Source organism: Branchiostoma lanceolatum, chromosome 5, assembly GCF_035083965.1.
Source record: "Branchiostoma lanceolatum isolate klBraLanc5 chromosome 5, klBraLanc5.hap2, whole genome shotgun sequence".
Taxonomy (NCBI): Eukaryota; Metazoa; Chordata; class Leptocardii; order Amphioxiformes; family Branchiostomatidae; genus Branchiostoma; species Branchiostoma lanceolatum.
Window position 1 is genome coordinate 2,155,367 of NC_089726.1, and position 27,181 is coordinate 2,182,547.

At 46.0% G+C, this 27,181-nt stretch overlaps 2 protein-coding genes across 3 annotated transcripts; one reads left to right on the plus strand and one right to left on the minus strand.

Moving 5' to 3' along the window:
- On the plus strand, positions 1-11,719 carry LOC136434364 (uncharacterized). Its single transcript, XM_066427147.1, has 7 exons — positions 1-492; positions 4,956-5,131; positions 5,860-6,022; positions 7,654-7,796; positions 9,101-9,206; positions 9,542-9,751; positions 10,229-11,719. Exons 1-7 carry the CDS (start codon positions 459-461, stop codon positions 10,642-10,644), a joined length of 1,248 nt encoding a protein of 415 aa, XP_066283244.1. The 5' UTR covers positions 1-458; the 3' UTR covers positions 10,645-11,719.
- On the minus strand, positions 11,354-26,534 carry LOC136434363 (N-acetylated-alpha-linked acidic dipeptidase 2-like). Of its 2 annotated transcripts, none has more exons than XM_066427146.1 (18): positions 26,125-26,534; positions 23,802-23,975; positions 22,934-23,058; positions 20,290-20,411; positions 19,435-19,627; positions 18,773-18,866; positions 18,343-18,438; positions 17,592-17,677; positions 16,701-16,820; positions 15,642-15,724; positions 15,283-15,346; positions 14,893-14,960; positions 14,104-14,201; positions 13,806-13,896; positions 13,298-13,550; positions 13,031-13,112; positions 12,690-12,782; positions 11,354-12,373 (listed from the first exon to the last, which is right to left on the minus strand). In XM_066427146.1, exons 1-18 carry the CDS (start codon positions 26,325-26,327, stop codon positions 12,184-12,186), a joined length of 2,235 nt encoding a protein of 744 aa, XP_066283243.1. In that variant the 5' UTR covers positions 26,328-26,534; the 3' UTR covers positions 11,354-12,183. The 2 variants fall into 2 exon arrangements, with proteins under 2 accessions (XP_066283243.1, XP_066283242.1); XM_066427145.1 differs by having other exon boundaries at positions 20,290-20,415; positions 22,938-23,058; positions 26,125-26,533.
- Positions 26,535-27,181: the final 647 nt, after the last annotated feature.

Sequence of the window (27,181 nt, forward strand, 5' to 3'; positions counted from 1 at the left end):
TCACATTATCCCCCGCCGGACCGGCTCAGTATGCCACCGCGTGTTTATGTTGACGTGATCCGGACATCCACACTCCCACCAGGTGAGTCGCCCCTTTGTTCTCCGCCGCACAGGTACGAGGGGAACACCTCGTCGCGCCGCCAACCCCCCGTCTCTAAGGCGAGCGGCCCTCCCTACACATGTTTAGCGACAACCGGACTCAGACCACCACTGAGGAAAAGGGGCGATGTTTTGTCAAGTTTAGCGCTGTGGATGTTCCGAAGAGCCCCTGTGTACTAAGACAGACGCACTCACAGTGTGTTTACGAACGCCCCCTGTCTGCAATAAGCGTCAGACAACGAGAGAACACCTGTACACTGTGTAAACATTACCTGCGGTGTTGTTTATCACTGGGCCGTGGCGACGGGAGTATAGCAGGGACGTGAGCGACCACAGGAGGGTACAGTACAACAGCGGCAATGTCCAGAAAACGGAGGAACATCCCCGTCCGAGGTAAACCTGGTTTTATTCATTGTGATTCTTACAGTGTGGTTTGTTTGTATTTGGTGAGTTAGGGTAGAGATCGCGATCTGACAGACTTGGCGACTCTACTAAGAATAGAGATCGCGAACGGATCCCGTCTGTCGACAGAGATCGCGATCAGGATCTCTGGTTATATACAGTCAGCGATTCTACCAGTAGTCACTGTCGATCACGATCTCTACCGACGGTAAAATCGACGAACAAAATTTGTACCTTCTATTCTTTTTCGAGATTCGGTCTACACAACAATACGAGATATGCCATTTAAGGATCGTAACAAATACTTTCCTTTCCCCTCTCAATGCTATATTAGGACTTGCCTTACTAGCAATGTCATTTCACATACCCGTTACGAAGAGCTAAATTGTTTCAAGTACAGTAATACTTCCTGCTATCCTTGGCTGTCAGTACATCATTGCTCCAAATGAAAGAAGGAAACGCGATGTTGCTTCATAACCCAAACCCTTAAACTCTCAACTACCATTCAATGTCTCTTCGGTGTTATACAGGTCTTTAGGCCTCGGTTTATGTCATTTATTTTCCTAGAACTACCGTAGAGTGGAACTCGTTGCCACCTGGTACAGTGGGAGCACCCTAACTTGAAAGCTCTTAACAACGCTTGTAGATAGATGTGCAAAGGTTAGGTTTGACAGGTCATTCAGTGTGATATAACCAGCTCCTGCCGCGCCGCGTGCCTACGAAGCTGGTGTGTTACGCCGAAGGGATGTTACATAGGCTGTAGCCGGCTATACAGATACGTATGTAGAAACTGGTGTGTTACGCCGAAGGGCGGTTATACAGGCTATACCCCCGGCTATACAGATACGTATGTAGAAACTGGTGTGTTACGCCGAAGGGTGGTTATAACGGCTATATAGATACAGAATCTGAAAATCTTTTTGCCAATTCAAGAAACGCTTAGCCAGTATTTTCCTACCACTATTGGACTTTCTGTTGAATATTTTATGGCCCCACACGGCTGTATTGAAGAGTACATTGACACCGAAATCTTCCTTTGTTCTTGTCGTGTTGAGTCCGACTTGCGAACAATGACCCCTCTGGCTCTATGGGTTCTTGGGCCCTATCCTGTCAATCTCGATATTTCATTCCAAAAGCACTGTATCATTTCCCTGTTCACGCTAAGAAAAATATGACTACATTTGTTTGTTTATGTAAGTATGTCTTAAATACAACGCTAGCACTGTCATGTTTCCTTTCATAGATTTCAAGACTCTTCTTTGTCTTCATATGAGTAAGCTTTCGATGTATAGATATAGATACTTTATTATATAACTTTCACTTGTTTCTCTCATGAGCTAAATTTGGGTGCTCCTGTATGTGAATACCTCATAACTACGGTGCTTGCATTCTCATATTCATATTGGGGGGGGGGGCATATAGGTTCCTGGCCTTTTTCGGCTTTTGATATACGTATACGATGCAATGTCTTGATATATGCGAATAAACAACAATACATGTACTGTCCAATATGCCATACTTATAAGACCATAAGACAAAGAGAACACATGTCACTCATTCTTTCACACGTCCCCCTTTCTCAGGATCAGTGACGTGCCACTAATTATGACATCTTCACACGTATATTTCCTCACATCTGGGTGGTTTACAAAGACAGGACATTAACACTAAGACAGGCTTGTTTTCTTAAGACAGCGTTGCCAAGAGACGGGTCTTTCCCCTAACCCTACCGTGTTATTAAAACAGGTTTGTAACGGCCGACTTGCCATCGGCACAAAGCTTGTGTCCGACCCAGTATGATATTAGTATCTACAAGACTACCTATGCTGGCTGTGGAGAGAATGATTTGCCAGGCCCAAGCCTTTGGTAACATATGCCATTCAAAAGGGGAAATGTTACCTTTCCCGCTGACTGCCTCTCCTGGCCTTTTTTGACCGAATCCATAACCCTGTAGGAAGGCCTGACGGAGGCTAGAGCCAGTACACACAATACGTTATACAGGCCAGGGTCAGTTAGAACATGTAAGGATCAGTGCATCCACGTATTGTGTTATCATAAAGGCGAGCGATTTGTCACCATAAAAATGTAATAATCACAAAGACGTTACATACATAACCCAGAATATAATATCGATACGATTTGTGTATGATAATCAATACCTGACTGTTAAGGTATTACCCTATCGCATGGACATCTCAGTAGTCTTTTGATAGAGGCACTGAAGCAATGCGTTATGAAGATGTAACTCATAAGTAGAGCATAAGCTTTTTCTTAGTAGATTTCCTAGGGCCATGGAGGTTATGATAAAAAGAATTTAACTGCATTTCTACTGGCGTTACTACAACTACAAAGCTTCGAGACCAGTTTGCCAAAAAAAGCATAACCTAAACATTTACTCATGAACATTTGCGGATTCCAATTACATACTAGACAAGTCATTATATAATATAATATAATATCAGGTGTATTTGCAGCCAGTGCCACAGGCAGGTACCCAATGTGTAGGGTAATGAGGCTGTTTAACGTGTTCGAGGCACCTCCTCGAGCACGGGACCCCCGTTTTACGTCCCTCCCGGAAGACGATTTCGTGGAAAGCTTCGTGAGGCTACAGCAATCCGGACGTCCTTGGTTGGTCCCCCATCCAAGCACTGTCCGGACCGCGCGTTGCTTAACTTCCGAGATCGAGGGATCGGGTGTATCCAACGCGCCACGCGGCCGTAGCTGTCGTTAGTGTTCTGTTTTATTGTCTCCACCGGGATTCGAACCCACAATCCTTCGATCCAGAGACTTAGGCTATTCTGTGTACACGTCTGATTTGTTTCTTTTTTTTATTTGTTTCGCATAGCCATTAAACCACCCCAGGATGTAGCACACCAGTTTGACACAGTGAGTGAGCCGTGTAAGAGCAGACTGATAGGTTTGATTTCACACTGAGATGGACCCCTACTCTTTTCGATAATTGTGGTGGGTTCTTTAACATGCTCGAGGTGTGGTTCTCCTCCAATCCGGGACCTCCGCTTTACGTCCCATCCGAGTGGACGTCCCTTACCGAAGCTAGGTACTCATTTTCACCTTAGTCGAGTGTAGAAATAGGTGTAAAGTGCCTTTCCCAAATGCATAACATTGGGGCCTGCTAGGGGTTCAAACCCAGAACCTTTAGATTCTAAGCAAACAACCCTAACCAAAGACTACCTTCCCTACCCGTCTGTGGACACGTCAACACGAGACAGTAGCTCGGGCGACGCTCTGGGCTTACAGAGATGACAGATTCGGGTCAGAGGTGAAATATTATCACGTCACACGGACAGCAAGACAAAGAAAAACCGGGGTATACTAGTTAGTGAGAGCTTCGGCTAAACAAGAGATACCTTAACTCAACACCGAGCATTGTTACAAACCATGTTAGCTTCGGTTCGATACAGGAACGCAAACAGTAACAAATTCCACCGCTAAAAATAGTACAAGTGTTGTTTACATGTATATATATCTATGGGACTGAGACAGGGTAAAGTGTTGCCGTGAATCTAGCCTAGTCTAGGTCAATCCCTTTAAGTCAATAAACACCACAAACAATTAAAGAAAGATGGCTTAATCTTAAACTAACTACACTACTGTATATCTTACATCTCATGACATTATCAATATCACACACACACACGCACACACACACACACACACACACACACACACACACACACACACACACACACAGTGGCACACACACAGTGGCACACACACACACACACACACACGCACACACGCACGCACACACGCACGCACGCACGCACACACGCACGCGCGCGTGTGTGTAATGGACAAAAAAGAGCCATGTACAAATGCCATTCCAACTGATATCTAAAACTTCCTTTTCCATCATGTACATTAACGTCTCTAATTTTGTGTGGCGTTCACACGTGGTTCATTTGAAAAGTGACCAGTTTTCTTCAACGGCACAACACGCAACATTTTACAAATACTTCATCTCCTTCCCCTGCCCCAGGCCTGTGCGTGTTGTGGCCTTCACGAATGGCGCCCTTGAAAAGATTTAATTCTTCAACTACGCAAAACACAAACGTTTACAAATACAGTCAAACCTGGCTAGGCGACCATCTTTTCAACGCGACCACCTGGCCATGGCGACCGCTTTTTCTCGGTCCCGAAAATTTTCTCCATAGGCACAAGCATTAAGCTGCCTGCCCAAGGCGACCACCTGTCCAACGCGGCCGCGACCGCCACGAATTGGGACCGCACAGAGCAGAATCCCTGCCCATGGCGGCCGCCTAATTTTCAAGCGTGTGGTGACATCGGATCATTTTGTTGTCGGATTTCACGGAAATGTTTTCAAGACTTTGAAGGACAAAAATAAGGACAAAAATATATGAAATAGCAATGTTATAGCATCGATTCTTCCATGAAGTGTTTTAATAAAACTTCATTCCCTCCCCCTGCCCCAGGCCTGTACTCGCTGCCGTCCGACCCGTTAACACTAGAACAGAAGCTGTTGTTCCACCGGTACCGCAGAGAGCTGATCACCGAGCTGTTCACGGCGCCGCCCTCCCGGCTATTCCACTACCTCATCGGCAAGGGCGCGCTCACGCTACCGGACGTGCGGGTCATCAAGGCCGACAAGGTTTGTTTGTTTGTTTGTTTTATTTTGGTCTTCTCACTTACATCTTCCAGACCTTGAAAAGCGCACCCCCCTCTAGCAGGGTCGAATCACTCGGCAACAAAGCCTCCGAAGCATTGTTGCCGAGCGATTCGACCCTGCCGGAGTGGGAGGGCGGAAAAGCACTGGTTTTGTCCATTTGAATTTGTGCAAGGGTTAGGAATCAGTCAGCATAGAATCGGCAGCCTGCGGCTGGAAGTCGGGATGGTTGGGAGTAGGTCCGAAAGCATTCGGTGCTCGGTTGGGAGTCAGTCATGTGCCCGTTGTGAAATGGCACCTTGACATGGTCGTCGCGAAAGATTGCCGTGGAATGAAACTAGCCAGACTGTTCCCAACTCCAACTGAGGACGAGAAAGGAATAAGAAGAGAAAGCCAGTTATAAAGGCTAGCCTGTCCTTGGTGCTGACCGTGTTGTATCGTTGTTTGATTTTATTATTTTTTCTATTAGAATTGCAACGGTGCATTACACGTGAGACACAGGTAGCTATTGCTGGTGTCGTAACCCACGCATACGATATCTGGGTGGGTTGAGGAAAGTCGTTTTAAAAGCCTTCCCTAAGGGCACAACATCGGTGGCGTCAGGGGATTCGAACCCGGGACTGCTTGGTTCTGGGCCGAACACTCTGTCGTTTCGCCACAGGAACCCCTTATGTGTCCTCGGTGCTGACCGTGCTGTATTGTTGACCCCCCAGTTGAAGGAGACGGCGGTGAACAAGGCCTTCCTGAAGCGGATCGCGGCGAAGGGTGAGCGGGGGTACCTGGCGTTCTGCGACGGGCTGAGATCGCGCCACGGCGCCTGGCAGGGCTACCTGGCCGAACTGCTGGACGGGCACGTCATGTCTATGGTGGGAGATGGTACGTAGGTTTGCTTACCTGTTTGTTTGTCTGCGCGTGAGTGTGTGTATGTATGTGTGTGTGTGTGCGAATGTGTGTGTGTGTGCGTGTGTGCGTGTGACTGGCTGATATCATATCACGTTTCCGCGAATCTTTGACGCGAATGCCAGGGAGGCACGAACTTTCCTGTATGGTAGTATAAAAAGTCAGCTTTTAGATCGTACGAATGAGAATGTACAGTTTGCCCATTCGGCGTATCAATGCACGTGACCTTTATAGCTAACTGCCAGGGTTAGTCGGCTGCAGTTCCGTATGACCCCACATGACCCCATTTAAAAGTGGTCGTCAAAATGGTAACCTTTTTGTTGTTTTCCGTTATTTTGTAGATCGCACCCTCAACTTTGATATATTTGTTTGTAGTGCTTATCGAGGACACCCTGCTATGACTTTATCCGCGTCGATGCCGGTCACTTTGTGGTCCTGATCTATAGAAATCCCCATACGCCGGAAACTGTGTTCTGCCAAGGAGGTTTAAATAGTTATTTTTAACCTCCTTGGTTCTGCGACCTAGCTTAAGAAAATAAGACGAATTCCTGATCAGAGCCAAGACGCCAACAATGTTTACTGTACCCAATCCGAAGTAGGTCCGTCACTTGACCCGAAAATCAGTGTTTCATTAAGTTCCTTTATTTAAGGCTTGTTGAAAAATTGTAGATTTCTGGGTACTAGGCAGTTCTCATCAAGAAATGTCTTGACCAGAGCCAAGATCCCAACTCTGTTTACTGTGTCCAAACTAAGTAGGTCCGTCACCAAAGCCGGGAATGTTTGCACTTTACCCAACCCGACAAAGCCCGATGTTGACTCACGACACGGTCGTAATTCCCGCCCTTTGTCAGTCCGCGTATCGGGTTACAGAACACAGAGGTTTCGTTACACGAACCTGTCACGCTCCGGCGCGTCTGTAAACAACTCTCTCGCTTTACAAACAAATAACAGGGGAAAGAAACAATATCGGTGAACGTGAGTGACACTAGTAGTCACTGTGTCGACCAGGGTGTAATTAGGTTAGCCTTATTCAAGGACACATGTATAGCAGTTGTAGGAAAAAAGGATTTACTGTTTTTTCAAACACTGAAAGGTCTGAATCTAAAGCTTGATTTCGTCTGAAGAGTGATATTGTAATACGTTCAGGTTGGCGTTGGAAGGGTGTAGGGGCTGTGTGCTGTTCAGTATTCGGAAGATACATTTTGATCCCCACTACTTGCTTGTTTTTCTGTTGGTCAATATGTTGGTCTGTCTTTCTGTCAGTCTATCGGTCTTTCTTTCTTTCTTTCTTTCGGTCTGCCTTTCTGTCAGTCTATCGGTCTTTCTTTCTTTCTTTCTTTCGGTCTGCCTTTCTTTCTTTCTTTCTTTCTTTCTTTCTTTCTTTCTTTCTTTCTTTCTTTCTTTCTTTCTTTCTTTCTTTCTTTCTTTCTTTCTTTCTTTCTTTCTTTCTTTCTTTCTTTCTTTCTTTCTTTCTTTCTCTCTCTGTTGGTATGCCTCTCTTTCTGTCTGTCTATTTGCAACTTCTGGCCCAATCACCAAGCAAATACAATGACAGTAAATGTAAGAGACAACACACCACCCTCATCCAATGACGATCTGTGTTACAGATTTCCTTCAGCTGTTGAAGGTAGTTTCCCTCAACATCGTTCAATACCTTCCGCAAGGCTGGACGCGGTTGGTCAGACTTCTCGGCGTCACGCCCAGGGAGCTGGAGACGTGCAAGCGCCAGAACAAGTTGCGGACACACCAGGTACTGCACCTGTTCTTTACCTCCATCCGTATCTGCATGTATAACGGTGAACATTGTAACTGCTCATTAACGATACTTACAAAGTTAAAGCTAAATAGAACTCCCAATTGATGTTTTAAATGCATAAATGTATTTGTCCGTTTATGTATAAATGTAGAGAGATCTTTATTGACACAACAAAAGCACAGCGACTTTCATAAGGTCTACTACATAATACATACAAACGAATAAGTGCATACAAACGAGTTTGATTATACACAATCGTATGGGATAGAGCAACATATCGAAATATCACATGTCATTTACTTATACATTGCTTGTTCTAATGTCGTAACATTCTTTGATGTATATACCTATCTGTACACAATAGGGATTATCACATCCTAGTATGTAATTGAATCTATCGACAGAACGGAGCGCATTGAATTCATTTGAACAAGCGGGGATAAAGGTGAACAGTGTATCTTTGCTGTTTAATTCCTCTCTCGACTGATGGTGGCGCTGATATAAGTTGTGTCAACTTGAGTGCGTCGTCATCTCGTCTTATTGGTTCATTTCTGTTTTCTTTTGAAAATGTATGTACAACATGTTATTTAAAAGATATGCCACTGGTTCCTGTGACGCCGGTACAGAATTAAAATTCTTGGCATATCTTTTAAATAACATGTTGTACATAAACTTTTCTTATCTAATTTGAAGGGTTGGTTACAGCAATCTAATGACGATACTGTCAGTGAATAATTCCATCTGGTTGGTGAATGACTGAACAACTATTAGTAAGTTCTTTATTCACAACCAAAGAGTAACATAACAGCCGATGTTTCAGTGACCGTCTGTCACCTTCTTCGCTGGTTCACTTTGCACTGCAGTACTGCAGCTAGGTGTCGCTGCTAGCAATGCGGTTACAAACGTAGCGTATTGTCACATACTTAGACATGAGCTTTAACGTTCATTTATTATCTCCATGAAAATGGAGATATTGTTTTGGGTGTGTCTGTGTGTCTGTCTGTTTGTCTGTCTGTTTGTGTTTCCGGACTACTGTAGTCAGCATAACTCAAGAACCTCTTGATGGATTAGTGATATTTGGCATGTTGGCAGGTGTTATGAAGCCAAAATTCAAGGTCGATTTTGGGCCCCCTGGTATGTGACCTTGGTACTGCAGCAGAAATTCCATTTTTGTATCTCTTGCTATCTTATGTTGCCAGGTACTTCACGTGCTGCCACTGTTGGTGGGGGCGCGCGTGGACCAGTGTCCTTACTTGTTTGTTTATTTATTTGTTTGTTTGTTTATTCGATGTTGGCAGGTACTGCACGCGCTGACGCTGTGGGTGGGGGCACGCGTGGATCAAGACGACCTCATCACACAACTGCTGTCTGCGCTGAAGAGAATACGATGTGGGAAAGTCGCGGGTAAGCAAAGTGGACCCGATGAAAAATCATTCTATAAGCTAGTTCGGAGTTGTTACTACGCCTGTGCAGTGTCAAAGGTGAAGGCCCCTCAGACGTGAACAAAACCCGGCGGGGCGTTGTTATGCAAATCAAGACAATGAGCTCAACTTCATTTTACTTTGATTAAAAACCAGTAACCCACCGAGACACAAGTTAGCATAATGTTCACACTGCAATCCATTTGTACACTTTGATAGAACAACTAAACAAAAACAACAAACACATTTCCTTCCACTATACCTGGCGCAGAGCCAGTACATTTTGTTGTTTCTAACGCCACGCCACCCCCCCCCCAGATCTTGTGCAGAGTCTGTACGCCGACCTGAAGCAGAAGTACCAGGATGAGGAGGAGGCAGAGCGCGTCATCAGACAGCTGGAGGAGGACCGGGAGCTGGACCAGGACCTGGGGTACAAGGGGGAGGGGGGCGAGCAGCCGCGGGTGGGGGAGGGTGAGATCCAGCCCTGCGTCAGGTACAGCTACGGGTCAACGTACTTCAGCTCAAGAGGTGAGAAACACAGACGTCGCCTCCTTATTTTCATCACAACAAAGTGAAGAAAAAGGTACAGCATTCGTCGGAAAATGCATAGTATTTATCACAACATCATTGGCAGTATGTCCGCACAGCATTACCTGCGCCTTCTAGTGGAAATAGGAAGCACTGCACCTTCTAAGCCACGGTGTTTATCATATCAAAAGGCCAATAAAAAGATTTGATAATCAATGATGATGTTTTGTGTATTCAACCAAGCTACCATCCGATTTTATTGCATTCGAAATGGGGAAGTTAATGATAGTAGGAGCCCTTTTAAACGGGATTGCTCAGTGCAGGGACTACCTTTGGACACTGAAGCAAATTGATTGGAGACTTTAAGACTTACGTCTTACGTGATGTCATGTTTCTAGTGCCCGACAGGATGAAGAGAATAATAATAATAAGAAGTGTTCGATCAGAAGATGACTTGTGTTTTTCTTATCATCACAGGTATGAATCCTACCCGAGACTTGCAGGAAAATCGGAGAAACCGGCGGGAAAAGTTGAGAACGATCGAGGCGGCGACGCACGCGGAGGAGATGGGCAAGCTGCTGTACCGGCCGGAGTCGGGGAAGCTGAGCGACCGGCGCTCGTCCGACGGAGACAGCGGGCTGGGCAGGGAACGAGACGTCAGCTCTCGTGCCTCGAGCTCCGCGCGGTCGCTAAGAGACGGGGCGGAGTCTCGCGCGTCCACGTCCGAGGGCCGCATGTCCAGTCCGAACGGTTCGGACCCGGTGGTCAGCGGGAACACCTCGCCGCCGGCTAAGATCAGTCCGGAGGCCGTGTCGCTGTTAAAGCTGGGGAACATTCAGGAACAGGAGGAAGACGAGCACGAGGAAAAACTGGCACTGAATATGGGAGCGTAGGACAACTAATAAGTTTCTCATCAAAAAGAAGAAAAAAACTGGCACTGAATATGGCCGCGTAGGACAGCTGATAAGTTTCTCATCAAAAGAAAAAAAATGGCGCTGAATATGGGCGCGTAGGACAGCTGATAAGTTTCCCATCGAACAGAAATTATGAATATGGGTGCAGAGGACATCAAATACGCTTCGCATCTCTTCAAATAAAGTAAAGCCTTGAAGGGCGATTTTCAACGCCATCGTATCATCATTTGAAGAAAAAACGACATGGATCCGTTTCTGTATTAAAGACAGCCGAAAAGATGTGGCTTGACATCAATACCACCATAGCCGAATGCCATGTTAGGACCAAGTTAGAACATATTGGTTGGTCATTGGTCATGATGATAATTGGTCAGTAATTTTTTGTATTTTACATGTAGTTCGTCTGCACATTAACTACTGTATTGAGGTACTAGGTGTGCTTTCCATCTTGGTTTTGGTATAGGTCGAATGGGCACTGTAACATATTGTACAGTTACGTCTTAGTCTTTGAAGTTTTCTCCTACTTTTCAAGCAGATGCATGGTTCTCCCCTTGTCTTGCACGTCTTTCCATTGAGAGTGGTGTGGTTCTATCACCCAACTTGACACAACGCGACACAACCATGGAAAGACGTGCAAAGCTTAAGGACCACAAAAAGACAACAAAAAAGACACCGCCTCAGTCATATATTCCCTTGGGATAACTTCTTCATTCTTCTGAAGCTGGTACATTTGAAGCCTGCAAGCCATGACAGATTTGGTGACATATTTCGTGACACCGCTGTTGCATTTTACTCTGTAATAAAATAATTATGTGGTACATCTATTAGGAAAAATATTGTACAGAATTGAATGCTATTTATCATATAACTACCCCAAAGAAATTTGGAAATATTTGTAAAATTATGACTTTCGTGTAGAGTGGCAAAATATTGGAATTGTTGCAGCACTGCTTTGATTAATTTTCTTTTAGCAAATGTAGTATTAATTAGCATCTGTATGTCGATTTTTCACAATATCATACGCAACATTTGAAATAAACAATGTACCAATCCACGAACTTTCCGATTGCAATTGCTAATCTATGATATTTCATTGCACCAATTAATAGTTATAAAAACAGTTTAACAACTTTCCACATGACAACTGAAATTTTTTTGTATTGTGACATTACACATCTAAAAAGAAGCACCAAAACAACCAAAGGAATATTCTTGATAAGGAAAATGCCACACGTTAACAGAACTAAAACAAAGTACAACGCTAACTTTAACCAGTAACTGGTTGGTGACCGTATATTTCTAACTATTAACATCTGTTTGAAATACATCATCGTGATGCTCGCCGATTGGAAGCTGAACATGACGCTTAAGTGGTCCTCTTCTATGATTGGACGTCGCACATGACAGTTGGTACTGTTAGGTGGTGCCATCAGGGTACTGGCTGCTGATTGGAAGCTAAACATGGCGCTTGAATGGTCCTCTCCTGTGATTGGACGTCGCACATGACAGTTGGTACCGTTAGGCCGGCGTCATCAGGGTGCTGGCCGCTGATTGGATGTTGAAGGCGATGATTGACATCTGCTTCTCCACCTCCCTCCAGGCGGGCGCCGGGTCTGCGGACCGCTCGGCGTCGAAGATGGTGTCGGACAGACCGGGGAAGGGGTCCGACGCGTACTTGTTGTGTTTACTGGGCGCCATCAGGGTGTGTCTGTAAACAACAACAAAACAAAACAATATCAATAAACAAGACCACAAATATCAGGAAACACTGCCACGAGCCAAAACATTTCCTGATGAAACACAAAATAATCCATTCGTTCAGGGCTCATCAACTTTCGAGACGGTGGTCGGCATCAACTTTCATTCAACTTTGACCCATTACTGGAGTCACGTGTCCGTAAGTTCACCAGTTCCAAGAAAATGGGGCAGTCTTTCCGAAGAAGGTCACATGTCTGATAGAATAATTCGATTAGTTGGGCTTCATTTATGGAAACATCAAATGTGTGTGACCTTGAGATATCTACCTGTAGAAGGGTCTTCCCGGCAGGCCTAGCGGGTCGATGAAGGCGCGTTCCAACTGCATCAGCTGATCGTTGAACATGCGCACTTCGAACGGACTGAGAGAGATGGGCAGAATAACAGAAATGATGATGTTGCAGTTGGACAGGAAGAGAGTGAAGAAGCGATACCGGGTACCACTTGAATTTGAAAAGAAGACTGAATACTGGAATCTTCATCAAATCGCCAATCAATCAACTCTGCTATGTACCTCATTACGACAAAATAGTTTAATTATAATTTATAATCGTTAAATTGACATTACTGGAAATCCAGTAAGATCGGATATATAAAAATCTCAACATACTTGTTCCTGTCGATATCTTGCAATCTGGTGTGGAAGGCCTGGGCGGCGTTTGTGAAGTTTTGGATGGCGGAATCCAGAGAGTCTGGAACAAAAACATTAAACTGACCTGTTGCACATGCTTTGCATCAATGAATATGTAGAAAGTTAATCACTTTGAGAATATGACTAAAAAGATGGCTTTATTAAAGTAGAAAATATCGAAATTATGGGGAAAATGATAGCACAGATTTTTGCTTTCAAATTTGACCTCTCTAAATTCATTCTTACCCACTGAAATGCCGTGATTGGTCAGATCGGTGCCGTACTCCGCCATCAGGTCAGTGCGCATTACCCCCAGATAATTAGCATATTCCATCAGGTCAAAGGGCAAAATGACGGGGTCAGAGAACCCCCTGGCCAGGTCGGCCCACAGCTGGGCGATCCCGCGGTTGAACTTGAACCCAGGGTCAATGATGTCGGACTGCAGATGGAAGGTCTCGTAGCCAGTGTGGTACAGGGGGAAATTCGACACGCCGAGATCCTGAAACAGTTACATGTAAAGTTTTACAAACGGCATAAAAGAAAGAGTGGTTCAACTCTCTGTCATTCTTGAAAAAGACGAAATCGGTCAGATACCGAGTCTCAGTGCTGTCATTTTTCTAACGCCATGAATGATGTAGGAAGGATTTGCATTTGGATCCATTTGGACTCATGGTTGATTCGCCAGTGTTTCTACACTGCTACTCTTGACCTCTATAAACTATCCTTGTATAATGAGTGTTAAAAAGAGACTCACGGGGTCAAAGGTGAAGCTGAGGTCAATGCAGGTGACCCCGACCCGGTGCAAGAAGCCCGCGAAGTCGCTGCCCGAACCAAGGAGATTTATTCTGAGTGGAACGAAGTGAAATATTTCTTGTAAGTCATGATGAATGCAATCCGATAATGTACAAAGATCACTAATATAATCATCACAATGCAGCATCATAACAAATATGCTATAACTGCACGCGGTGATAAGTTAACTTTTTAATGATACATAGACATAGTACTAAACAACAGATGAAAGGAACAAAAAAAATCATTTAGAGGAGTACTTAGGCTGCGTGTCCGGATCGGTTGGGTCGATGGGACTGCGCCTGCGCCAAACGTCGTACATCGTGGTGCCTTCTGGGACGGTTTCCGGCCACGGCAGCTGGAGAACAGGAAGGAATGGGTAATCATTATCCATCCATCTCTTTATTTCTGTTTTCCTTTTACCATCACGCCGGCGGCTCTCTCAGTAACTGTACACTCCAAAAAAAGTAACTCAAGCAACTGGATAAAATTTTGAAAATTTTTCAAAATTTCATCAAGTTGCTTGAGTAACTATTTTTGGCGTATCTTATTACCTGGATGTCCAACCTTCATCAACGTAACTGGGCACTCCTTTGCAGAGAGATCCTGGGACATTCATACTGAGACAAGCTGACTTTAGTATAGTCGCGACACCATGGCTAACGAAGGATGGTGAAGATTGGACAAAAGTAAAAATCCTAGCAAACAGAGACAATACAGACTTTAAGTACCTTTGGCAGGTGTCCTAAGTACTCAATCATGTCATTCTTCTTCTTCTCTTGTCATCCTTAATTGAAGCATTCCAAGTAGCTAGTAGCACAATGCGGCTTCGCTATGCCTCGCGTTTTTTAACCAAGCACACCGAATCACACATTCGCTTTTTGTTGGGTTCTTTCGTCTTTAAAACAGGCTACAGCACCATCAATTTTGTACCTCAAGTAGCCAAACTTAAACTTCACGTATGACATGAAACAGTAGTCAACTGGAATCGATATTGTCAAGAAATGAATCATAAATAACTTTCAAAAGCAATGGAGAAAGAGTCTTACCCGTTTGGTGGCTTCCCTCACTTCTTGCCGGGCAGACGGGGATATTCTGGGTCGTAACGTGTATGTTGCTGTGTGAAGAAAAGAAAAGGGCACAATGTAATAGTTAAAGATGTTCTGGACCAAATTGTAACCTACTAGTACTCAGCATACCATTATGGTCATTATTTCTTTATCTACATGTGTTACAGGACAGAAATAGCGTTGAATGCTCTGGTATTACCTACGGAAAGTGTTATTCTGCCCTTTACATCGTATTCAAGTCAGCTGATGCCTTTGGAAGTATCTGATGTCAGTTGTAGTCCTTATTCGTAGTAGTACATAACGATCAGTGTGCCCAGAAATCAGTGACGTCGGTGACACGTCACTGATCCATGAGCATCAGCAGCTCACCTCTGACTGCTGTGTCGACGTTGATGTAGACAACCGCCCTCGTAGCCAGGTTTCTGTGGAACTCCTGAAAGACAAATCAGCACATCAAGTAGGACGCAAAGGTACAACACGATAGCTCAGCATTGGTAACTACGTTAGGAATGTCCCTGTAGCTCAGTTGGTAGCTGGGAGACCCCAGTTCGAATCCGGGAAGGGCAATACTGTTGAAACTGCACCGTTTTTCGGACGAGACGTACACTTGGGTTGCCGTGTTCCATGGGGTGCCCCGAGCATGTTGCAACAGTCTTGTTACTCAGATGAGTACCTACTCTCGGTAATGATACAACGCGGCGAATTATAAATGTAGTTTAGTTGCTTGCCTCAACGTGCTCCATGGATCCATGTATCCCATACTCCTCTCCGTCCCAGCTGCAGAACAGCAGCGATCTCCGCGGCCGCCAGCCTGGAGGAAATAGAGCCAACGCCATCTTCAATAGACCGATCACGAAGCCATGCCCCCTGTTCTGGGGGTTCTATACATTCGATATGGTGTTCGACAGGATCGGTCTATTGGCTGCGTATAGTAATATGATACATGAGACCGGGACATCTACCAAACACATTAAGGAACATAAGCTGGAGTCTCGTACGATTTGCTGTCTTAAGACTGTTGACATGGACATTTCCTTCATAAGGCAGCTAGTTTTTCTGGCTGTTTGGCTGTCGTAGAGCAACACGATAAATGTGATTTGGCTCTAAAGATATAAATATAAATATAAATCCTCCTGTTTTACTTATGTACTTCAAGACATCCTAAATTGTCTTAGCCTCATTAACATATCTATTCAGAGTTTTGGTATAAAACCTGGTGTTCTCAGTCCCATCGTTAGTCACTGACGAAAGACAGTGGATGCTGTCTGAAACGTCTGACTGTTTCAAAACTTTATCCAGTTGCTTGAGTAATTATTTTTGGCGTACCTCCTGTGTTACATTTGAAATTGGGGATGGATGGCGAAGGTCTAGCTGGTCGAGCAATACGGAGGTTGCTCGTGCAGCCTCTCCTCCGGATTTGCTGGTTCCTTGTCGATAATCTCACATTTGTATTACCCGTCCGTAAATTTGCCAGTCCATAACCCCACACGTGTAATCATGCCAAACGAACGTCGTGTCATTCACAGAAGACTTATAGTAAGGTGTGGTCTAATCCGCCTTACGATGTCTTCATATCGTAGTTCTGTTGACAATGACGTGGTTTTTACGACAACCCTTTCCGTCACAAGCTAGCTGAATTGACACATCAACCATGGGACAGTCGTTGATGTGTCGATACGTTAGTAGCGTAAATCGGTAATACGAGCTATCAAACTTCACTGCTTACCCTGGTACCAGATTTAAGATCGCCTTGACCACAAATTAAAAGTTGTGTAGCCAAAGCTCACCTCGTTTGACCATCTGCATGAATGCCCGGGTGACCTCCACCATGGCGGCGGTGCCGCTAGTCGGGTCCACCGAGCCCAGAGTCCAGGAGTCCCGGTGGTTTCCAAGGATCACGTAACGGTCTGGAGATATGGTAGGAGGAAGGAGACATGTTTGAAGAGGAATGAGATATGTCCATATACCTCATACAATACACATTGATTCAGCATATTACCATCACTACTACCACCATAGGGGTGTCCCTGTGGTGTAGTGGTCTGCGCCTTTGCTACTCTGCCACATCTGGTTCAAATTACTTGGATCAGAAGGACTGGGGTTCTAGCCCCAGGTAGGGCACCTCTGGACAAGAGGCGCATTGAGTCATACCAAAGACTTATAAAATTGGTACATACTTCTGAAACAGTATGGAAGTTAAACACACTCCACTGCCAGTGGACTAGCCCCCTGCTGCAGTGATTGCACCACAGTGTGGCCCCAGGGCTATGAAACGGAGATGGGCACCGCCCTATACATCAATTATAGTGTGGGAGGATTTTAACTAACTACCACCATAATCACGTGCACCACCACCATCATCATAATCACCACGTCACCACCAGCAGCATTAGAACCACCATCATCTTCTGGCAGCTGTAGGAGAAGTCGACGACACATCTCGACTGGCCAGCAGCTTGCTATCCCGGGACCTAATTACATCTTGCAGAAATGCATTTGACTAAAATCTAAGTCTCTATCGATCAGATGAGGGTGCCCCAGTGTCCACTAGCCAAAATTCTTCAGGTCCTACCACTGTTTGAACAAAATGTGCTCTTCTATTTTGTGTAGGCACCCTACTGACCCTAGACAGCTTACAGTCGATGACCACGCATTGTAAATAAGGAATCGTCCCGCACCTGGCTCGACGCGCCCCCTGATGACGCCGACCGTGTTGAAGATGTCCCTCCGTTCGTTCCGCACGCTGATGTTCATCTTTATCGATCTGAAAAGGCGCAAAAATGTAGAAGTGACAAACTTTTAAGTGTTTGCACTTCGCGTCACAATTTACAACCGCCATATTGGTGGGGTGGATGGATCCAAGATGGCGGTCGGTCAGTCGTCCGCCATGTTGGCGGGTTAAGGTAGCAGAACACAGTTTCCGGCCTATGGGGATTTCTATAATAAAGGGCCCCAAGGTGACTAGCTTCGACAAGGTAAAAGATATGGGGCGGTGCACTTGAGAAATACGAAAAACGAATATGTTTGAGTTTAGGGTACAACCTACAAATAAATAAAAAACCGAAAAATCCTGTCGGCGTATCGGCTCCTCACGCCCACTTTGAAACAGCGCTCTGCGAGAGGTCACTGAACTGCACCGACTGACCCCGTGAGGCGGTTGCACAAGATGGCGCATTTATACACAAAGCGGAAAAGGCCCACTATCCAAATCCTACGGTCTACAAGCCGACATATTTCTACACCACACCGCACAGTTTACACATGGATGCCTCTCACATGTAGCTTTCTACCCAGTCTTCGAGAGTTTTGGCCGCACTATTTTCTGGGCCGCGTCATAGACCCCGGGGGTCGCGGATTAAAACTGTGTTCTGCTACCTTAAAGTTATAACTTGGCTCAAACACAATAACGTCATAGTCACGTGTCCGTACCTAGCCCAGCTTGCCGAGTCGAAGCCCGGTCCCAGTCGGTAGGTAATGTTGAGTCCTCCCGCCCATTCTGCCGGAGCGTCCGGGCCGCCAATCGCACTGAAAAGCAAAGAGTAAAATAAATACTTATTTGTTGTCGTTGTGGAGTTAAGTTTTATTCCTTTCATCTGTTTACTCCGACACAAGTTGTGATGAAAGTATTTATAACTTAAAAGAGCTGCATGCAACGTAAGTTCGGCCCTCTAGCAGCTTCTTGTCGAACTACAGATTACAACCATAGTATTAATAAACTGACGCTGCTTTGCAGCGATTTTTTTCTCTCAGGTTACGTGCTAAACACAATGTTCACCAATTCTTCGCCCTTTTTAAGGTAAATGAACAGGCCCAGAGATATAAACATGATAACATGATGCGTAAAAGCAAACTGCAGTACTTGAGGATGTGCCAGGCGTCGCTGTAGCCGATGGGATGTACGGGGATCCTCGCCACGGCGTCCGTCTCGTTCTCCCGAATCCGGAACATGTAGTCTGCAGTGGGAAAAAGCACAGCATTAGGCGTAGGAAGAAATGCTGTGGTTCCGGTTATCCAACCGGCCTTAGCAGAAACCTGCCAACCCTGTTTTTTGGTGGACCGCTAGCAAAGGGATATAAAATTTTCGATCTGACATCTAAGATTGTATAGTCGGTTCCCAACACGTTCTCATTTCTGTTGCAATGGAAAAACTGATATAAACAGACCTAAGTCCCCTTTATGTCGACACTCCATTTACGTTAAGAATTCCTACCAACCGACGCTAATTTTGTTTTCAGGATCGTGATCAGAAACATAATATTGGTTTTCTTGGCCAACTTACGGTAGCCTCTACCAATCTCCACGGATCGCTGCAGGCGCCTATTGTGCCTCTCTCTGTAGCCGACTCTCTTTGCATACTATTCACTCTGTTTTGCCAATTTCTTCAATTTTTTCAGCAATCCGCGGAGCCTGGTAGAGGCTATAGTTATGGGTCCAGTTTCTCTTTTACAAAAACACGAGCCGGACTCTACATCTGCTTGGAGATAGATGAAACTATTAATGAATCGCCGAAACCTGTCCTACCTTTGGCGGGGTACCCCGGTGTGAGCGGCTCGCCCGCGCCTGCGCTGTTGAGGACGTTGCCCCGCTGCACACCGGTCCCCGGCAGGTACCAGCCGCGCGGGTACATGTCCGCCTCCCCGCCGCCCCCGCCCGTGTCCGCCGGGTCCGTGTACAGGATCAGGCCGGCAGCGCCGAACTGCTGCGCGTACTTCGCCTGTGGGTAAATGACAATGAGCTAGTTCACGTTTTGAATAGACCCCTTTCAAAATACCGGCGCCATTTTGAATCTAGCGCGAGCGCGCGTGGTTCGAGCGCGGGAAAAGTAAACACACGGTAAAGACCACGGTAGCGGTAAAGCTAAACAATGGCGTCCCCAATAGAAAGCAGCGTTGAGTCATTTTCGGCGGCAAGATGTTCTCCTCCTCGGCGAAATCCATCGATATATTTGCATGGCACAAGTAGATGATATTGTTGTGGACACTTGCCTTGGACTCGATATCGGCCAGTAAAATTGTGAATTTCTGCTACTTTTCCCCCAGTTCCTGCCGGGAGGTTGAACGCGCGCTACAGTGATAGAATGCCAAAATATTTCCACCCCTCTGCTGGTAGAAGTGTGATTAAGTCGGACTAGGCCGGCCGTGCGGATACAAGTCTCTCTCCCCGCCGTTCCCGCCCGCGTCCTCAAGCCCCCCTCTCACCGGACCCGCGGCACGCTGGCGGCGTCGCTGCGTCTTAAACTGGATTTGTGTTACCCTTGATATCATAGTGTAGTATCATTCAAAACGCACAGGTCTGCATGGAGAAGAAATCAACTAAAAACCATTCTCTGGTAAATTGAAGCTGTTATAGTTATGACCGATGAGAAGCGCCCCCTACCTTTTCGCCCCGGAATATCTTCCCGTAGCGCGCGATGGCGACCTTCCCTGTGACGTCAATGCTCAGCTGATCCCTCAGCCGCTCGAAGTCCTCCACGCGTGCGTAGTTCACGTACACAGCGTCTCCCTGGGATATAACGAAATATGTGTGCAAATTAGAAATTAGCTATAGCTTTGACAGTACAGTAGATTCATTGACTTTGATATTACTGTAAATTTATTTATTTTCACGGGGATTCAATTTTAGTAGGAGTTGAAGGGAGATTTTGGCGGTGTTGAATGTTTGCGTGCGCGTTCGAGGCAAAACTGAAGCGCATATTTTCGGTGTCGTTATTTACTGGTGAACTGACTGGTCAAAATCATTTTAAAAACATCTAAAAGATTCATGACAGTTTCTACGTTGTCACAAACTGTAATTTCGAATTTCAAATTTTTAAACCAAGAAAGATTCTTATGCAATATACAAGCAGATGTTTGGAATGAAAATGTATGTATGCAATGTTGATATGTTAATTAAGAATTGAATTGAAAATGGTCATTTTTTCTGGCATATAATTCATTTGGATGACTGACTGTCAGAAAACGTCACGATTTTCTACCCATACATCTGCTTGGAGATCAGCACAAGCGGGCCTGTTAGTTTTGGTAGCAATTTATGCATAGCATGACAAGAAAGTTTTAAAAAGGTCTGTAGTATAGTGTACAGCCTATAGATTCTAAGTCACGTGTATGTTCACACATGAGAAATCAGCAGCTCCATGGAAAGCGTCAACACCGCCTACGCAATGTTGACTTCTTTTCCACGAAAATTAGTCTGTGACGTGCAGAAAAAGAACACCTACGTCATACCTCACCTGTCCTTCCATATAAGGGCACAGGCACCATCTCTTCGACAGACTAATCATAGTATCTTAGGTAATATTCATGTATCTCTTGCTGTCATAGACTGGTTGTTCTTTGTCTATCAGTACCGTACACGGAGCCTGTCAGTGCAGTCGAAATGTACGAGCAAGCTCAGCCCGTCCGGACCGCTTTTCTGGGACCCGGCAGGGGTCAAACCAGCGGGCCACCGCCCCAACCCCCTCCTGTCCATCAGGGCGGTTCAAGCGGGCGTGTCCGCCATGGCAACGTCGCACAAGGCAGGTGGCTTGAAGACCAAGACACGTCTTCAGACATATACGAAGTTGCAGAGGCGGTGAGACTGCAGATTTTGGGGCTCGCGTCTCCAGCGCAAGGGGCTCGTCCGCAACGGCAGCAGACTAAGCCGGCGGGGAAGTCGGAGCACGCAAAGCCACTTAAAGTTAAAATGGAGCAAGTAAAGTCCCTGCAAGCGGAGCAGGGGAACTCACTCCAGTCGGAGCAGGCAAATTTACTCCAACAGGAGTCGGAACCGGCAAAGTTACTCCAAGAGGAGGCGAAGTCAGTCCAAGAAACGGAAAACGACACGCCCGCAGATGAAACGTATCCGGGAGGAGCGAGCGGCCGCCGTTCCCTCTGCAGCTCCATCCGCTCCCACCGCAGCTGCATGGCCGCCGGCATTACCGCGGTGGTAGTAACCATGCTCGCAGTGGGGCTCATCGTTGTGGTGATCATCAAAAAGGAGGAAATATCGCGACTGACCGCCGCTGTTGACGCCTTGAAATGTGATCTGATCAATCATCAAAACCTGTCCGACGTCTTGAATCAGCGTCTTACCAAGATGGAGAAGACGCCATTTTCTTACCACGAAGATAAGAGCAAGTGGCGAGGATGGATCTTCGACCGACGCCCTGAAAATATGACGGCAGGAGAAATCGGCTGTCCCGAAGGATATGCTATGTGGCGTGGAATCTGCTACAAGGCGTTCAACATGCCTAAGAACTTCTGGCAATCGGTTCTGATCTGTCGCCAAGAGGGCGGCACCCTCGCCATGCCCCGAGACGCCGAGACCAATGCCTTCCTCATCTCCTTATACAACTCCGTCAACAATGGCTCCTCCTTCTGGTTCGGCCTGCACGATCAGCGCGAAGAGGGAAGCTTCGAGTGGCTAGACGGCACGGCGCTTGGTAGCTACACCCTGTGGGCCCCGGGACAACCCAACAACCATTACAGCATCGAGGATTGCGTTGTTTACTCCCCCGTCTACAGCAACATCACCAAGAAGCGAGAAAACGAGTGGTACGACGCGCCGTGCATCCGCCGCGCAGGTTTCCTCTGCCAGCTCGCACCGGGACTATCATAGGCCATACGGCTGACACCAGAGTACGGTCTGCCCGTTGAACTACACTGAAACGAGGCTTCATGAAAGTACTATCCGGAATCTGAACCTTAAAAAGTCGGACCGCAGACCATACACAGTCAGCACCTCAGTATCCTTTAGTAAAACCTTAGAATCCACAACGTATCAAAAGAGTTGGCAAGAATAGGCTTAAGTGTTTAAACCACCGACATGGCGGACGCTGAGTGACGTCACAATCACGTGACTACAAACTCTTCGCAGCCAGCACAGCCGAACGAGCTTCTGTATAATCAAAAGTGCCAGAGAGAAATCCTGGACCGATGGCTTAATGACTTAATCAAAATGATTGATTGTTCAATCGTTTAATCCATCGATTGATTGATTGATCGATTGTTTGATTGTTTGATTGATCAATGAGGACCTGCACCCACCTCCACAGTGCCGGGCGCGGAGTAGGCGTTGAAGGGCTGCACGATGGACGACAGCCACTCCTCCGTCTCTGCGTCAACCGCCTTCTCGAACACGGCCGTCCGAAACCGCTCTGTGCCGCTTCTATGGCAACAAGGGGTCATGAGGTCAGGTGTAACTCGATCACCAGCGACCATTACTCAATGTTAGAAAAGATATCTATTCGACCATACTAAGTTTATGGCAAAAATGTAAAAGTAGGGCAAATATTGTTTTGCACTTTCTTACTCATCAAGCGTTACATGTATGTTAAACTATACTTAGCCATCTAGCAGGGCTATGTATCTGTCCATACATATCTACCAGGGCTTTGTAGCTGTTTGTTTTACCCATCTAGCAGAGCCATGTAGCTATACTTAACCATCTAGGAGGGCTATGCAGCTGTTCTTACCCATCTAGGAGGGCTATGCAGCTGTTCTTACCCATCTAGCAGGGTTATGCAGCTGTTCTTACCCATCTAGCAGGGCTATGCAGCTGTGCTTTATCATCTAGCAGAGCTATGTAGCTGTACTTACCCATCTAGCAGGGTAATGTAGCTGTGCTTTATCATCTAGCAGGTCTATCATGGTAACTGGACCTGCACATATAGCAGAGCTATATAGCCGTACTTACACATCTAGCAGGGATATGCAACTGTACTTACCCATCTAGCAAGGCTATATAGCTGTTCTTACCCACCTAGCGGGGCTATTTAGCTTACTAGTCGATATAGCAGGGCTATGTAGCTGTCCTACCCATCTAGCAGGGCTATGTAGCTGAACTTACCCATGTAGCAGGGCTATGTAGCTGTACTTACCCATCTAGCAGGGCTATGTAGCTGTGCTTACCCATCTAGCAGGGCTATGTAGCTGGGGCTTTCCCTGTCCGGATAGGACAGCAGGATGTTATAGTCCGTGACGTAAGCGTCGTCCAGTCCCTGTTCCCGCCATTTCTGCAGCACCCAATCAGCGTAGGCCTTGCTCTCGGGTGTGCCCGCTAGGTGGGGTCCTGACGTCAGATACCTAAGAGTGACGTATGGATAGGTCTTAAAAGATACTTCTGATATCGCAGTCAAATTAGGTTTGCCATACATTGTACCTGTTGCAATTGTCGCGCAGTAAAATTCTTCTTCTTGATGATAACCAGGCTGCATGTTTGCTTGAGAGAGAGAGAGAGAAATGGTTTATTGTTTCATATTAAAAAAAGCCATTGCAGCACAGGTGCTGAATTGCAGCCTTTGTACAAATGTCCATCTTTTACATGTACTCAGGACTTAAAAGGCATTATTCATTAAATAAAAGTGCTTCAATAGGATTATACATCTACGATAAGTCTATCTAAAACACATATATATACAGACATTTAGCAGCAGTCGTTTAGCAGACGAACGCAATATGGTAATGTACTGTTTGCCATGCGCTGTGTACGACACTTAAACTGTGCTAGCTTGTTACTGTTTCTGAGTGTTCTCTTGTGGACATCCGCCCTTCGTGATGGTAGCCAAGCACGGTATTTGTCACTACCTATGAGAGACCGAGCAAAATTTGGGCACAGTTCTTCACGTCTGGCATCTAGTCTTGTTGCACCAGAGTTATTTTGCATGTTCCCTATAGCTATCCTGTCAGGTGATATTTTACCAAGGACAACCAGATCTGTTCAACATCGCCCGGCGTGTGTCCTTGAGTGCAGCTGTCGGGGTGTAGTGATCTCCAAGCAGATATGGGGAGGCTAAATCGTTTCGTTTTCTAGCCGCCGTTTTTCTGTGTCACACTAGTCTCTGTCAGTCTACTAAAAACTAAGCTATTTTTGCCAAATCCTCCTATCCATCACTCTTGGGTCCGAGGCTAGTGTTATGCTAGGGTCCCATTTCCAATCCGGGGCCCGGCTAGGCAGTCTTTGGGAACGAAAAGTATGATATAAAAAAAAGACAACCAAAACACAAAACGTACACAAAATTATCTAAGAGAATAGCTTGTGCAAGTTTATTGACATACACTCTGATTTCTCGTTTCCGCAAGCAGCCCGGGCGGGCCCCGGTTAGGAAATGTGACCCTAGCATTACACTGCCTCCTCAAGGACACAGAGAGGGACCTTCCCACGATCATCTCCCAACCACTCCCAACCCAACGTCAGTGGTGAGCGATTGTAGCCTGGAATCCGTCCTATCCTAGGTCTAGTTCGGGAGGTCATGGTCGTGACCTTGGGCTTCAAGGACCAGCGAATTCGCGCCAAAATACCGCCAGTCGACTCGGAGTTAATCAGGTCAGACATGTCAACCTGTACATCAAATAAGACTGCTGCCCGTTTAACCACACTTTCAAAAATACAGCACACGTCAGGGCCATCCACGGAAAATAAAGGTTTCTACTCTACTCTACTCTACTCTACTCTACTCTACTCTACTCTACTCTACTCTACTCTACTCTACTCTACTCTACTCTACTCTACTCTACTCTACTCTACTCTACTCTACTACCTATTGGATCATACATAATTAGCCCTTGAGTGCAAATATGGACTGGATAACGGATTAATGACTTAATTATGTACTATGATGTATTCATGTATTTATTTATCTAATTATTTATTCAACTATTTATTTTGATGTATTTTCCATGATTGTATTGATATCGGTTACGTTAAGTTTACGTTAAGTTTATTTTTGTACCGTGACTCCTGCCCCTCCGTTTCACTTCGACCTTGTCGAAAAGCGGCCATATTATGGCCGAACAAGCATTCGAAGTAAAATAAAGGCTTTGACTTGACTTGACTTGACTACTCTGCTTGGAGCTTACATTAAGCCAGCATAGCTACCGTGAGAATTATTGGAAAAGCGCCAAAACCTGAGGTGTGTTCAGCAACACATGTACGTGCGTGTGTACACGTACAAAGTCCGATATATAGATAACAACATGGCTTGGTAAGACACTGGTAAAAAGGCATATTGTAGTAGTAAACATCTTAGTTCTGGAAGACATAGATCCTATCAGTTAGGACAAAGTCCAACCCATATCTAGATTGCATTAGATCACCGGGAAAAATGACAACAAAGAGAGCTTTACTCTTGCTTGTTTTGCACGCAGTTTGAGAAGAACTTTCATTTTCATCTATTTGAATGCTCTTCACCCCTCCCACTCTATCCGTATGATATAGTGTACATGCTGCTCCTACCGTAAGTTGTCCCTGATGTTGTCAGCGCGGATCTCGTCCCGCAGCGCCTCGGCGACCCACGCGTCCCCCTCCGAGAGGAAGTCGGCGAACTCCCCGCTGGACGCTCCCCGGGAAAAGTACCCGATCAGCACACCGACGACAATCCCCAACACCCCGACCACGACCGAGATTAAGATCACCCTGGTCCTCGACATGTGCTCCATGCTCCTACCCTGAAGTGCAGCGGTAAAACTTCTACTATAAAACTTCCCTGTTCGGTTGCAAGCACTCGAGTACCGTCCCGCTTGAACACACGGACCCAATCAACTATCCAAACTGATCGGCTGTTCTTGACTTGTACAGGGACCTTTCTTTTCACCTTCCTGCCATGACGTTGAGTGCGTGTTTGTCACCGTGCACACATTGTGGCCGTGTCAATATAAAATCCGCTAGCATGAGGGATTGGGAGTGTTTGTACAGCGCAGTGTGGACGCTAGCCTGGATCCCAGACTCCGCACAAGGCCTTACCGGTCCCTTGGGCTGTACCCTCCGACAACAGAAAAAAATGTATGACCCGCTCCCAGAGTTGTCACACTACCCCAGTTGCCCAGCCTGCCTAGGGTCTAACTCAGAAACTTATGCTTGGAGAATATATCGGTGACTGTTTCATCTATACGATATATATAAGGATGCTTAAAGGCCATGGAAAGATATACTGTGCATTTGATTCACCTTAAACGACTATGGAAAGGTAGCGGAAAGCTCAAATCTTACTTCAGTGGCCTTTACCACAGCGTAAACTCTGCTGAAATATTTTCCAACCTTTAATACTTCTTTCCGTCGTTCGGAAAGTTTGCTTAAACATTTGATTTGGTGCCGTGGGGGTGTCTGCTGTAAAATTTCCTACGGGCATGTCGGCCCTAGAGCCGACGAGCAGGCCTGATAGGCCTTCGAAGCAGTCTGGCATCCAGGCTACCGTCACGGCTGCTCGCGCGTGGACGTTTTAGTGAAAAATGGCGACAACTGTTGACGCCTGTACAGGCCAAAACAACGGGCGTTCATTCTTGTCCCAGAGTCG